The sequence below is a fragment of the Coturnix japonica genome, chromosome 3 (genome assembly GCF_001577835.2).
Source record: "Coturnix japonica isolate 7356 chromosome 3, Coturnix japonica 2.1, whole genome shotgun sequence".
NCBI lineage: Eukaryota > Metazoa > Chordata > Aves > Galliformes > Phasianidae > Coturnix > Coturnix japonica.
This window is the reverse complement of record NC_029518.1, coordinates 43,109,932-43,124,822: the sequence shown is the minus strand read 5'-3', so window position 1 is coordinate 43,124,822 and position 14,891 is coordinate 43,109,932. Positions and strand designations below refer to the sequence as shown.

Here is a 14,891-nt window from a genome sequence, read left to right as displayed (position 1 = left end):
TGGGGTGCCTCTTTCTGTATCATCCACAAAGAGCACTACAAGGTTCTGCAGTTTCTCTCCACACCACAACGTCAATAAGCCAGTTTTCAGTTAAGTGGTGAGAGCATAAAGCGACCAGGAGAAACAAACAGATCTATTCCTAGCTAAGAGTTTACTGCAGAAGGTATTTAATAGGGTTTTATAGAGAAGGCTACTATGATTTCATTAGAGAAGACTTGAAATCTTTTTAATTAATCATTAATAAAGTATCAGACTTCTACTGATAAATATATATGATATTTAAAAAAAAAAAAAAAGATAGTTTGGTGGTCAATGGCTAAATACAGTGGGTAAGGCAGAAGAGTACGCACATGTCATGTTTTCAGAACGTTTTGGAGATTAAAACCAGGGCAGAAAGGATCATTCTTGTGCTCCATATAGTAGACTCTGTTCCTCATTTGGGATTTTCCACTCCACTGACATTAGATTCCTTCAGAGTAGCTGGAGAAAACCAGCCCCCCGAGTCACCACAATGCATTTAGTCAAAACAAACAAAAGAACTTTGCAAAATCTCCATAAAAAATGAAGGTTAATACTTCTCAATTGGGATTAATGCAGATAGGTCCTTAAATATTAGAACATAAAATACTGTACGTACAAAAGCTTTAATGCCATGTACTGCTTATTAGTGGTGTTAGGACTCTGTAATAACGTTAAATTTAAATGTAATTGGTGGTACTCAGAGCATGAGAGTCTTCTGCTCTTTGGCTACTGCTGTCTCATGCAGTTTCTAAACACTTGCGGCAGACAGAAATTTTCAGTCACATATAATTAACCAACAGAATGTTGCATGAAAATGTATCTCAAGTTTTTAAACTCTGAAACAAAATATTGTGGATATTTCTGGTGGCTGGAACTAGATGATCTTTGAGATCCCTTCCAACTCAAGTTATTCCATGATTCTATGATTTTTATGCTGTGTGAAAAAGGGTGCAATACAGAATGACATAATCAAAAGCACAGTATTAATAAAATCCATATCTAAATATATAATATGTAAGTATGCATTATGAATTACATAAAAGATTTTAGTGCTGCAGTCTTAAACAATATTATGTTGCCAAATTACCGTATGCAATTGACTCCAATTAGTAAATGAAAACAGATTAGCAATACATTTTCTCACACTCGTAACTGCTTAATGCCATACTGTTACAAATGCAAATCCATAAGGGAGCATTAAAAATATTGCTTTGTAAGATGTAGTCACTGAAAAGAAAGTCTAAGACATGAAAACATTTCCTTTAATATCACTAAGTTATTTAACTAGTCCCTCCTCCAAGAGAAGTCTGAATTATCTTTCACATCATGGTCCAATAAATTATTAATATAAAATAGGAAAATCTGGGGGAACGATAGTTTGTTTAGAGCTTTAGAGCATACACAGTAGACGAAGAGTTACAAAAACAAGGCAAAAATTTTGCTGTGAGGACTTGATACAGCAAAAGGGAACAGCTGGAGACTATTAAAAGCACTCATTAGAGAGAAGAAGCAGCAAACTGTTCTAATTGGGTCAGCTGACAGGTGGCTGTGCTTCGGCAGCACCCTCTCAGCAACCACAGAGATTGATGCTGCTGTGTGATCCTCAGATGAGGGGTGCAGCTGCAAACTGCCCTGCAGCTCAGGATACGCGGAAGGACCTCAAATGACCATTTCAAGTCATCCCGACACTCAACAATGCACAGGGAGCAAAATGACTACTGTATGTTTGGGAAGGAAAGGAAAACATTGAGGGTGCATTGGTCTCTTAACTAAAGCTATGAACCCAGTAACGGATATCTCATATGCACTGCATGGATATAGGCAAATCATTTTAATCTCTGCATGCCTCCATTTCTCAACTGAAACAATACTCACTTCTCCAGACCCGCCAAGAAGTTTATGGTTCAGTCAACTAACAGGTAACCTCTGCAAAAAAACACCAGATCAAAATGCTCCCACCCACAACCTGCAGGCAACTCTCCCACTCTCACCCTACTTACTTACAATGAATATCAGAAAAATCCTACATGCAGGTGACCACTTGTTAACTTACTGAGCTCTCTCTTTCTTTAGATATATATTTTATATATAAAAAATGTATCTATACAAAATATAGATATAAAACTCTCTTAGCAAATCAGCAGAACAATAATTTAGATCTAGTACTTGAACAAGTTAGAAGCCATGCTTCTAGTGACCCCAGAACTGACAGAGATTAAAGCCCACAGAACCAGGTTTCCTGCAACGCAGTCAGCAATGCACAGCTCATATTGCTTCCCACCCTCAATCAGCCTCAGCAGTTTTACATCAAAGTCACAGCACACATTAAAGAAAGTGGAAAAACCCGTACACACATTCTGTATTTGATGTTTCACACTGCAGTTATCGTAAGTGCTAGATAATCACTAATAGACCTTCTGGGAAAGGCAACTTCAATGCAAAGCTCTCAAATATTTCTGGTTGTCACTCTTTATCAGGAGTGTTTCTTACTTTCTGCACTTTCAGGCCCCAAGCTGTATTATCTGGTGCGTAGTCTTGCTTAGCACAAGCAGAGATCACAGCTGTACTAACAAGAGATTGCTTGCTTTATTTACAGTAGTTCAATCTGAAACACAGTTACTCCAATGAGTTTGAATTCACTATAATGAATTTGCCTCCTCTTGCAGGAATGTAGGATATGGTAACTCTTGCAAGGGAATGCTTGAGGCTCTACCTGAAGCCACTTGCCCTCACTTCAAATCAGCACCCTCTCTGCAATACTCTACACCATAGTGTTGCCGCTATTGTGTTTGGGGGAAGCTTGGAAGTGAACTATTTAAGTGATTGACAGTAACTCAGTCCAGCACAAAAGGTGGCAGGTCAAGGCAAGGAGCTCGCTGATCTGAGTGGGAAATCTCACATTGCAGCAGCTGCCTCCATCGAATCTGACTTGTGAATAAAGGACTTGTTTTCCATCTTGGCTTTGAATTAAAATTTCGTAAACACAGACATTTGCTGAAACATTTAAAACAATTTCTCTGACTCTTGAATGAATGGTTGTTTTCTCTGGAGCAGAGTCAAAGACTGAATCTCTATTCAGAGAAAATTTCAATTGATCAGTGAACAGTGGAAATTCCTGTCCCTGTTTCTGATCTTTGCAATGTCAGCAACTCTGATTTTCACAGTTAAACAAAAAGAGGAAAAAGAAAAAAAGAAAGAGCACCCAAAGAACAACAAGACCTCAAAGTATTTTTCCAGTATCATCCTCCCTTCCCTTTTTCCCCGCTAAGGATCTGAGCTGAGAGGAAAGGATGCTTCCCTTAATCACAACCTAATGGCACAGCAGGAGTTCACCAGGTACAGAACTTTACAAAACTTTATCTTAATATCATTTTCTTCCCTTTAAAAGTCCACTTTAAAGAGGTGCTGAGTTCCCACCCTTTCCTGCTGAAGTTTCTGAGACAAAACGCATACCCTCGGTTTTCAAAGGGATAGAGACAGTGTTCATGGTCACTGACCAAGACGCCAGGGTGATCTCAAAAACATCCCCATTGCACAAAACACCTTGCAAAAGAAGCAAAACAGAATATCAGTGCTTGGAGAAAAATGCAATTAGCCACTGAATACCTCAGTTTCAAAGGCTGAGTACCTTTCCTCAGACAAACCTGATTCTGATAAAAACAGAGCAGGTACTGGGCCTTAGACATTAGCAGATTCTCCAGTGCATTTCATATCTGTAACTGCTGACAGTACAAGGCTTCCCAGTATCTTAAGCAAATAGCTCAATGTTTTGTAGCAATCAGCAGCTTTGTGTTTTTCTGGCTTTTCATCTGAGGCATAATGAAAGAAGAGAAGCAAAAGCCTCTTGTATCCTTCCTGCACTTTTAAGATATCAGCTCACCGTCAGGCTCATTTGAGACAAAATGACTTAGATTTATTTCTCTGATCAATACAGAAATTATTTATTACGCTAGCAATATTGTTAAGCACACAAAACACAGAGATCTCTTAACTGCAAGGTCATTGTTCAAATAGTCTCTTGTAAAAAACAAACAAATGAACAACAACAACAACAACAAAAACCACAACAAAACACAACAATTTATGGTGAGTTTTCAGTACAACTAAAAGTCAAATGTTAGGGGAAGAACCATGAGGACAATGAGACTGTGCCTGTGTGCTAACAGGCTGCCCTGGCTCACCCGCAGATGTAGAACCAACTGCTTAGTTTCTTCACAGCCAGATCAGACTATTTATTTTGCACATTCTGAAGCACACGGCAACACATGCCACAAAATCCATTACCTTAGTTTTAAAATGCATGCCAGCAGATTTCTTTGCACAGAGAAAAAAAAAATTACAACAGTCATGTAGTGTGTTATTTGGTCAGACAGCAGCAGTCTTAAAAATGCTTAATATTCAAAACGAGAAGCTTTTGTTAAAATGATTTTCACTTGCAGGTGGCCTAGGTGTTACTCTGACAGGAACAACCACCCTTTCTGAGTAGTGCAACTGACACTCAAACTTGGCCAAGGAGGGATGGAAGACACATCACAGAGATGTTTCCAGGCTTATAACAATCAACTGGAGATCTAACCAGAAAGAAAGTACAGTTTTGATAAAGGTTGCCAATGGAGACTTGGAATGACAAATAGCCTTTCAACAAATGACAGACAACTAATGCCCTCAACAGATGGCCACTTTTTATTTGCTTTAAACTGTAGCTTTTTACTGACTTATGTGTAGGTACATATGCGTACATGCACGTAAATAATATAATTTGGTAAAGAACACCCCAACACAAGTGAAATGAAGAGGTGATTTCCATTAATTTTTAAACGTACATGAACATAACAGAAGTTAGATTTATTCATTTCAGTTCTGTTTTAAATCTCACCCAGTTATACTGGAAAAGGTGCACATTGTGTAATTCCTCTGAAATTATCCATAATTTACAGGATTAGCTGTTCACACGGCTTTGCCTGACAAACAGGAGTACTGAAGTACAAGGAAAAAAAAACAAAACAACACAGCACTGTTACATGGAAATGCAACCAATTTTCTTTGAATCCATCTGGCCTTAGCTAAGACTGAAACCATTGCTTGGAATGTGTTCTCTTCAGCTCATCCACAGCACATCTTGTACTTTACCAGCCCTTCAAAACATTCTAAAATCAGGGTTTATTCTCCAGCAACCACAGTCCCTCACATGTTTTGTTACATCTGGCTTGCAACATGTCATGGAAGAACAAGAAGCTGTCCTATCACAGTTTTGTCATGGAACATCCTGTAGTTCTAGCTGAGTGCAACCAACTGAAAATCTGTTATAGAGAAGGTAAAATTTAATTCCACCTTTTTGTCTTCTTAGGATGGTGGCGGAACACCAACCACCACTCTTGCTTCCATGTTTTTCACACAGAATTCATACAGCTACTGCCAAGAGAACCTGGTCTATGGTAAAGGATTATGGGCCTTATGACAGTTCAGTAGTTGTGGAAAATAAAAACTCTTGTTAGGAACAGCAGCTCATCCAGCATTATTACCACCTCCTTAATTCAAAAAACAGAATACAAAACCAAACCTAGAACTGATTGCTCACTGGATTGTTCAGTTTCCCAGTTTTTCTCCATCAAGGTTGCACAGTTACAGCTGCAGTTTCAACCTATAATTATGCCTGAATATTCACAATGATAATTACTGGCAGAATTATTATGTCTAACTACTGTACCATCAAGGATCCAACCTGGTAGGAGGACTGAAATTCAACAGCATTTGGGACTTGCTGCTAGCTTACACAGATCAAACAGGACAACCAAATTCTACAGAAGCAGTCTTCACATTAAGGCCAACCAAAATAAGGTGCAGGTAAAACAAATAAAAAACATAATGTTGCAACATTGAAGCCTCAGTATCCCACTTTTCAGGCGTGCAGTTTGAACATCAGCATTGTGTGTCTACAGCAGGAAATCAGTAATAGGATCCTTTTGAACAAACATACCAGATATCTTTCCTCCTGCCTCATGCTGGGGGTACGGATCATGTGATTCTGTTCTCCTCTCCAGTCTCCGAAACGTCGGAAAAAATAATTGGATAGAAATCGATTGACAGGATCTCTGATGATATTGATGTATACCGGCTGGTCTCCTCCAAACCTGGTGGGAAGAAAAATGGTTGAATGCCATCAGAAGGCTTCAGACAAGCACAGGAATCTGTCTTTCACTTGAATTTCTCAAACAGCTCCCTATAGAGTCCAGAGAATTTACAAGGCTAGAAGTAAAGCTGAAGCTTACAACTACTTACAGAACTATGTAAAAGCACACAAGATCTGAAGGATTAAAGGTAAACACAATATCACATTAAGCTGTAGTGGGCTATAAACATTTTAGTTATACTAAAAATAACCTTTTCCCACTGTGTCTGTGGTTATGCTTCCATTTTCTCCTTACAGTTTTCAAACGAAGAACTTTCTACAGTTGAAACCAAAGATGAACATTTCTTTCTCTGAACAATTGCTTCCTGCCTGGAAAGTCGTGTCAGAGCAGGCAGTGCCTGACACTGACTGCCATGAGGCAGCCTTGAGTCACCTTCATCTGTACAGTAAGAGCAGGAGCACGCAAAGGATTTTGCTACAATCAAGCATATTTCAAAAGGCTCCCTCTGGATGAGCTGAAAGCTATGCATGGTATTTCCATCTTTTTATTTGCTGTAACTTGTGCAGATCTTCCTCCCCTCACCCCCAAGCCCGCTCCACATCTGCTGGATTTGAGGTTATATAGTGGTTACGTAGTGCCCTGCCCTCATACTGCATTTACAAATTGGAAATTTAAAACACCAATATGAAAATTCCTGCATCAAAAAACAAATTAAGTATCAATTTCAAGTACATGGAAGTCCAAGTTAAAATAAGGGGCAAAAACATTTGTGTCCAGGGTCTGTAAAAAAGACAGCAAAGGAACCTGCAGTTGAGGGTACCTGCCTCTGCCCAGTAGTTAGGACAAGCATGTTCCATTTAATATACAGGACACAGAAGGAGAAAGGGAGGAAAAGGGAGCCTGAGCAGTTAAAGTCTGTGGTTATACTGCATTTTCTGAACAATAAAATATTGACTACTTATTTAACATCAATATTCATCACCAACAAATGATGCTAATATCCAAGCTGCTGCGATTACACTCTTCCTTGGTCAAAACAGAAGCCTGGACGTTTATGTTCGGGAACAAACTTATGGATTATAATGATGTAAGACCAAGCAAATTAAACCTATTTTGATTGAGATGTTCCTAGGCGAAATCCAATTTGGAATTTACCTGATCTAATTATGATTACATTTGTCCCGTTTCCCCATTTTAGGGAATAATCTTTTGCTAAGCTTATTATGTATTTCAAAAGCTTGAGGACATAGACATATTTAAGTATTTAAATGTTGCTCAGATGATTTTCTAAGTCAAAGTTTATATTTATTTTAAGATGTGAACTATTAGAGGAGAGGATACAATTTAGATGGACTGAAGTCTTCCGTTTTTCTTCATCTCAAGTCAAATGAATAGCTGTATATGTACAATTAAAGACCAAGGCTCTTCATAAATACTAAAGCAAGATTATTTAAAAATATTAATTACAGTAAGCGACAAGAGAAATCCCATCCAGCTCCAACTTTGTTTCTATTCCACACGATTCCTTTGACCAGCAAGCTCATTATTTATGCATATCTTTTCCAAGCCTATCACTAATTATGAAAATAATTCCTTTATTTATGCGTATCAGTAATCTCATTGACCTTAATGCTGCAGGAGCACTGCCACAATTTGAAAACACACACATAGCAAAAAACTTTCAAACAATCCAATTAAGAAGGCAGATGCTCCTTGCTTCCTGATTAGTATATAGGCCCATTAGGATATATGCGTGCAAGGCAAGTTTTCTGAATTCTCCAAGATAGTTTTTGTTGCTCTTTTCACCTTCATACAGAAATAAGACTTACATGAAAAACAGACACTCCTTCAATTACCACAGAAAATTAAAGACACTTAGCTTTATCAGTGCATATTTAAATAGAAAAAGGCTGGTGAGTGCCATGGTTCGTAGCCGTGAAAATGATCACTCCAAATGAAACTGCTGGCAAGATTAGGTTGAACCTAAAGTACTGAACGCATTATCTTCCTGCTCTTTAATCAACAGCAAACTAAATACAGAAGTGAGAGGAGAACAGTAAAGAAAAGGGGAAGTGATGAAGATATCAAGTAGAGATGATCATGGCAACAAGTTGTCTCCAGACAGAGACAAAGGTTACAGGAGCCAGAGTACAGGGATATCCAGCCTGGGATTTGTAGAAGATGCTAAGCCTAGAGCTCCTCAGCAGAAAGAAAAAGCAGAAACAGATGGTTACCAGTGTTTATATATAAATATTCAACAAATATTCACTGCCTTTTCTGAAAAAAAAAAAAAAAAAGAAAAAAAAGAAAAAAAAAGGAGGGACCAAATTGCATAACCAAGCAGCCCAAGCATTAGAGCCTGTACTTCTGGTAACGTTGTGTCCCTGAACATCTGAACTTCAGACTTGTTACCAGCAGCCCTGAGAAGAGACATATGCAAACTTGTCTGTCCCCAGAGGATGGCTGGGATGGGAAGTCACTCACTGAGAACTCACAGGAACTTATTTCTGAAATAGAGAATGCAGCCTCACAGAAAAGCAGGCAGCTCAAATTTCTGATTTCTTGCATACTTTAACTGGGCCAGTACAGACTCAGCTGCAACTGCTCCATCAGGCAGCAAACAAGGCATTTTTAGAAAAATTAAGTCTGTTCCTGCTCATAGTCAAATTTGTGTGTTTTAAGTGTAGTTTATTAGATTTCAAGTACCAATCACTTGTTTCTATATACTGTGCTGAGACTCTTGGTTGGAAACTCAGAAGCAGCTGAAGGACATAAAAAATCCCAGTGATTAAAAATCAATAACTTCAGGATACTTAGAGGAAAAAGAAAGAAACCAACAAAAGGAAAATCAATGCTCCATTTGGCCGAGTGTTCTGTGCATTTTTAGTTCTCTATCAGCCACATCATATTAAAGATTACTTACCCCTCCAAAACACAACTTTTCAAATCCATAAAAAATGTTCCAGCAAACAACAGCACACGGTGCTCTCATTATATATCGTATAAGCTTATGTATATTCAAGTAACTGTTGCGAAAGATCAGAAAGCCAATTATGTTCTTCCAAGCCTGAGCAGAAGGCGCTGCTGTAATTGAGTTGAGAGGGACAGGCCACCACTTCTCCAGTGAAGAGTACAAAGGGTATACTCCAACAGTCCATAAAGCTCTTCCTGCACTTAACTTCTCCTGATTTATTTAACATATACAATTACATCATCAGCTTACAAACCCCTTCTAGGTTAAGAATAATAATTAAAAAAATAATAATAAAAATTACAGAATTCAAAGAAATCAACCAAGGCAATTTGATTTACTGCAGAGTGGAGGATTTATAAGCTCCTGTTATTCATCATTTCAGTTCCTTTTAAGAAAGGTTAAAAATGAATTCAGACTTATCACTGCACATGAGAAGGCTGCCACACTTCTGCTCGGCACAAAAACTCTTGGCACAAACAGAAGCATGCGCAGATATCCTCTACAGATAGAGGAAATCAAGACACTCAGTCTTTCATCTTTAAGAACTATGATTCCCTATTACTCATTTAATGTAAATTATTTCCTCTTAAATTAGATAGTTGCTGCAAGTTCAATATAGTGGAAGCAAGCAGGAACTGACAGTGACCTAACATTAATATGGATAGGTACATAGCATCCTTAGAAAGGAAGCACAATTTCCTTTTGCAGCTCTGTACAACCATGCTGAAAGCCCAATTGCCTAGGAAGCTTTAGAGATGAATTACATTATAGCTCCATTACCTGATCTGCAGCACAATTACAAGGAGAGATCATATTAAAAACATTAATGTAAAACTTTCGGCTTTTTGGAAAGTAAGATGCAGTAAAATCAGATTCTGACTCCTGAGAATGTATTTTATTTGCAAGATTAGAAACGAAAATTTACTGTAACAACTCAATAAACATATCTGGCAAAGCAATGCCATTGTACATGAGGCAGTTCGACATTGCTCCACCAACCCTCTCCAAGGATGGGCTAACGCCTTTTCTGCAATAATTCCCAGAGGAGCAGGCTGAAGTCTTGCCTGCATGGTGATTCATGGTTCTGCCAACCACCAAACTCAAGGAGTTTACTGTCCTAATTTTGTGTCTTTATCTTGTGCTATAGTTATGCTTTCAAGCTTTCTGTTGGAATTCTGGAGGAAAAAAAAAAAAGGTGAGCTAAATTTTTTAGTTTTAAGACAGCATTCTTGGCTGGGCTGCCCTCAGATGGAAGGTGTGGTACAAGCTCCACAGTGATTCACAGTTAACAGTAAAACAGTGCAAAGGGACAATACTGCACTCATTAATTACATCTCCTAGAACTACGATATCAACAGCAGGAATTTCAGCTTCTGAAGTGACTTGTGTGGGTAATATCATTGTAAAAAATACCAAAAGAATAGCTTAATAAGCTGCCTCAGACTAGTGAGCAGCTAGCAGCTTAGACCATCAGGCCTTGTATTTCACTATCCTATAAATCTCCCAGAATATGTGATGTTGTATTTCTGCCAGCCTTTTACATTCCTGCATAGTAAACATACAGTGAGTTATTTTTCCCCTATGCCTTTCATTATGCTAAGGATATGAAAGTAGTCTGAAATACAAATTCATAATGAGCAGCACCAACACAGATACAGCTCTTGCCTGTGTCTGTAGAGCATCCCCAACTCAAGCAAAGGTAGCACTTGAGGAGGAAATACTAGTGGTGTTTTCATTTATCTCATGCCAAGTAACAACTGGAAACAAAAGAGGGAGAACATTATCAGCACAACCCTAATCTCAGCTTAAGTCAAACTCCACGTGATTTACAATCAATCAGTTCCAGATACCTTGCATTTAAGGCTTTTGGAAGGTCTGTCTCAGGAACTCTCTGGACCTCTAAATGATATTTCCTTACAATTTAGAGGGGGTTCCATCAAAATCAGATGTTGCACATTACAGAAGAATGGAAAACATAATTAGAAATTATTAGGAGAAATTCCCAACTAACAGTAGAGCAGCTGATACAACACTTTGGAAAATACTAAATTTATCAACATGGCGTGCAGAAAAAAATCCATCTTTGAAAGTCACTGAGATCATAGATCTGTGATATGTATTCACAGAACATTTTGTGACTTGACCTCTTAGGAAGGCTATCACAGAAAGAATGCAGGCAAGGGTCAGTAGTTACAATGTGCTCGGTATTGCACGTTCAACTTCCTGTCTGAACCCGTTTATCAGGATTGTTAAGGGCAACTCCAGCTGTCTCATGGAAACGGCTGTCACATTGCAGCTGAAGACAAGGCTAAGGGTGTCCATATGGAAACTGAAATGCAGTAAATTGGGCATAATGAAAAACTGCCTTTCATTGCATGCTGCAACTTAGTAGTATGTGTTGTTTTACAATGCACACAATATTAAAGTCAGTGTAACCAAAACTGCAAATGTGGCTGCCGTGTCCCAAATGAGAAATTCTAAGCAGTCACCATCAAATAGAAGAGTATGAGTACATTATCATGCTTGAATATTTGAATCTATGCTATTTAATACTTTTATCTGTTAGCCAGAAGAAAAGTAGAAAACTGCTGATAACATGTTCAGATGATGAAGCTGCAAAAGAACCGGATAATGAATGGACTAGGTTACTGAGAAAGGGCCACTTGAGTCACATGGCAAGCAAGACATAAACGAACAATGAATTGTCATCACACAGCAAACCAAACCTTGTGCACTGAGACATTCACAGGAAAGGAACAATTCTGCTAAGGACATGTATGCTTGCATAGACTACCAGCTGTGGGAGGAGACCTTACAGACCTGAACATCCTATATTGGAGCAGAGAGGAGCAAAAACCTGGCTTAGCACTAACATGACCACTAACCAAGCTCCAAGTCATTCCTAAGCAAAATATGTGCAAAGTTCAGAGCAGAGTCATGAAGATGATGGAAAAGATACCTTACAGTAACAAAATTTCACAGTGAAGGTTCTGACCTTGACAAGAAAACAAGAAGCCAAAAAACACCAGAGGAGGCTGAGAGGTGATTTCACTACAGCATATAAGAATTTACACATGAAAGCTTACGTAGGAGAAAAAATGTTTGTATAATGCATTATTAAAGGGTGAGAAAGAATACAGAAGTGACTTGGGACTGCAGTAATGCAAATTTTGGCCCCAAGGCAGGATCAGCCATGCATTTATCACTAGCAACTACAAAATCATTAAGTACAATCTATTTTGTTGCTTTGCTGCTCCTATAATTCAAGCATTTTCCCAGACATCTAATCTAGAACTCTGTAGGTGCAATTTAAAACCACCACTCCTGATATCGTTACATTTAAAGAACAGTATATTCCGTTTATATAATATTCAAAACTTATCACTGTTTCCGCTTTCCCAGTCATCTCTTTATTTTCTTTCTCTGCCCTTTGAGACTTTCCACATAAGTCATTTTTTTTTTTCTCTCTCTCTTTTATTTTACTTTCTTTCGGACCCCGAATAATCAATAACTTTCTTAAATTAATTTACTCCAAAATTGGTAATTTAATCTACAGCACACAAGTGAGCACAGAAACCAAAATGACAGTAGAAAGCATAATTTAAGCATTATATTTGAACTCACTGACATTCAGTTCACGCTTAACTAGATTTCAAGTAATGACTTCTATTCAGAGAATTCTGTATCACCAGCTAAATAAAAGCTAAAACGTCTACTATGTGAAGAATGCAGGAAATCTGTGGAAATAAATTCTAAATCAGTTAATCTTAAGAACTGGAAAAACTCACTTTGGAACAATGTTTTCTAAAAAAAAATAAAACAACCCACAACCAAAACAACCCACAAAAACAACAGCACAAACCTCCAACCCTCTAGACCATACGAAGGTCAAACTGCATGTTAGATTTGTGCTTAGCCTTCCAGTTAAAAAGCCTGGCCACAGTCAAAAAACATCATTACACAGTCAGATCATTAAAGAAAATTAGTATAAAAAAAAGAAAAACGATGTAGAAGGGAGTGCAGCACCATGTGGCCATTCATGAAATGTGTACTTTACAAGGCGGACCTCACATGGTGGTAGAAAGTGTTTCATGATGTGTTAGCAAAAAATATAGATTATAATGAACACACATAAAGACACAGTGTTAAGGCTGGGCACACAGATTTAGCTGACATTTCCCTACTTTTAAGGGCTTACCTAGAGGGCAGTTACTTTTTTTCTTAACGTACTTTTAATGATATTTCCTAGGTGTGCATGTTTTTTCTTCAAGGAGAAAAAAAAAAATCAACATGAAACTACTTAGGTAGATAAGCTTAGGCTGCAATCATTGTTTCAAAATATCGTGTTAAGGAGGCATTTGAAGAGCCCAATCTCCCCCAGCAACAGAATTGTACAGAATCAGTGCAAGTTGACTGAACTATTGAAGGTCGTGCAAAGTAAACTTCATTTTGTCCTTGGAGGGATGCAACCATTCTCCAGTTTCTAAGCCCAGCTCCATGCATTTGCCTAGCACACCTCTTTCTAGTTGTGCACAGTTAACGCACCTAATAAGCATGTTCTGCAAACACCTGCATTCTGTGTGGGTATTTTTTGCTCCTGAGAAATGAAGAAACAAGAATTCTCAAGTTGTTCATAAACATGAAGATTGTGACAAATACTTCATGGTTTTACTGACCTTCCAGCAGTCTCTAAAAAATCTAAAAAACAAAATTGTATTTCTAAATCAATGGACCAGATATACACGCACAGGTTAAATCACGCCAAAACAAGACAACTCAGCTTTAAAAAATAGCAGATGTATCACACAGCCGTTTCAAATGATGAACAATCTAGCATGCAAGGCTTTCAAATACCAGGCTTCCGGTACAAAGTCCTCCTGCTTGAAACATGCAGCTGATTCCCACGACATACAGGCAAGTTAATTTTTCAAGATTTGCCTTCTTTTTGTTTGCTGGCTACATACGCATTTTATAGAACACATGAACAGGGAATGCTGTAATGTCAAAGTGTTGTGTTAGGCTGTCATTTTTAGAGCTGCTTCTGTATCAGAAGAAACACATAACTGGTGAAAAACAGAACAAAAAACCCACAAATAAACCAATATTCTGAACAATACTAAGAAATTAATTACAGTTTCAGGTTTATTCAAAGTGAATCTTTGTCTGCCTTTATTTGCCTTCATACATGTGATATACTGCTATTCATAATTCAGAACTGGTATTAACTGAAGAAAAGTCTAAATTAATCAGCATCACTGCATGTGACTATGTCTGTCCCTACAGCAGATTTGTTTAAAAAAGTAATATAAAGTCAGTAATGCTGATACGGACTGTTTACCAAAAACAACTTGACAAGAAAACAAGAACTTTGCACATTAGCTCAACTAATGAATAACAGAAAACTAGAAATATTTCATATACTGACAACAGTGACTAAAAGCAAGTACCCTCAGGAGCAGAAGACTTAAGAGATCTTCCCTTCCACAGCCTGCCCCCACATCCCTCATGCACCAAGCACGAAAGACAGCAAAGCTGGGGCTGGCATCCAAGCAGTGGTGGCCCCTGGCTATGGCTAGGCAAAATGTCTGTCTGGCTTGGCTTTCCCATCAGCAGAGGATTCTGAAGAAATGCAGTTGTCTCAGAGTCCTAATGACTCAGGTCTAATGACCTTCCCAATTTGACTAGAAACAGGTCAACGGGTTGAGAAATTATTCAGGAAATAGGCATAAGGGAGAAACTGTACAGATAGACACAACATTTGGAAC

General features: G+C 38.2%; 1 protein-coding gene across 4 annotated transcripts in view; it reads right to left on the bottom strand.

Moving 5' to 3' along the window:
* UST (uronyl 2-sulfotransferase) overlaps positions 1-14,891 on the bottom strand; it is a 151,553-nt gene that overhangs the window by 54,298 nt on the left and 82,364 nt on the right. For all 4 annotated transcript variants that reach the window (XM_015858145.2, XM_015858142.2, XM_015858143.2 and 1 more), the window contains one exon: positions 5,999-6,152. In XM_015858145.2, coding sequence (XP_015713631.1) covers positions 5,999-6,152 — 154 coding nt within the window. The remainder of the gene's footprint in view (positions 1-5,998; positions 6,153-14,891) is intronic.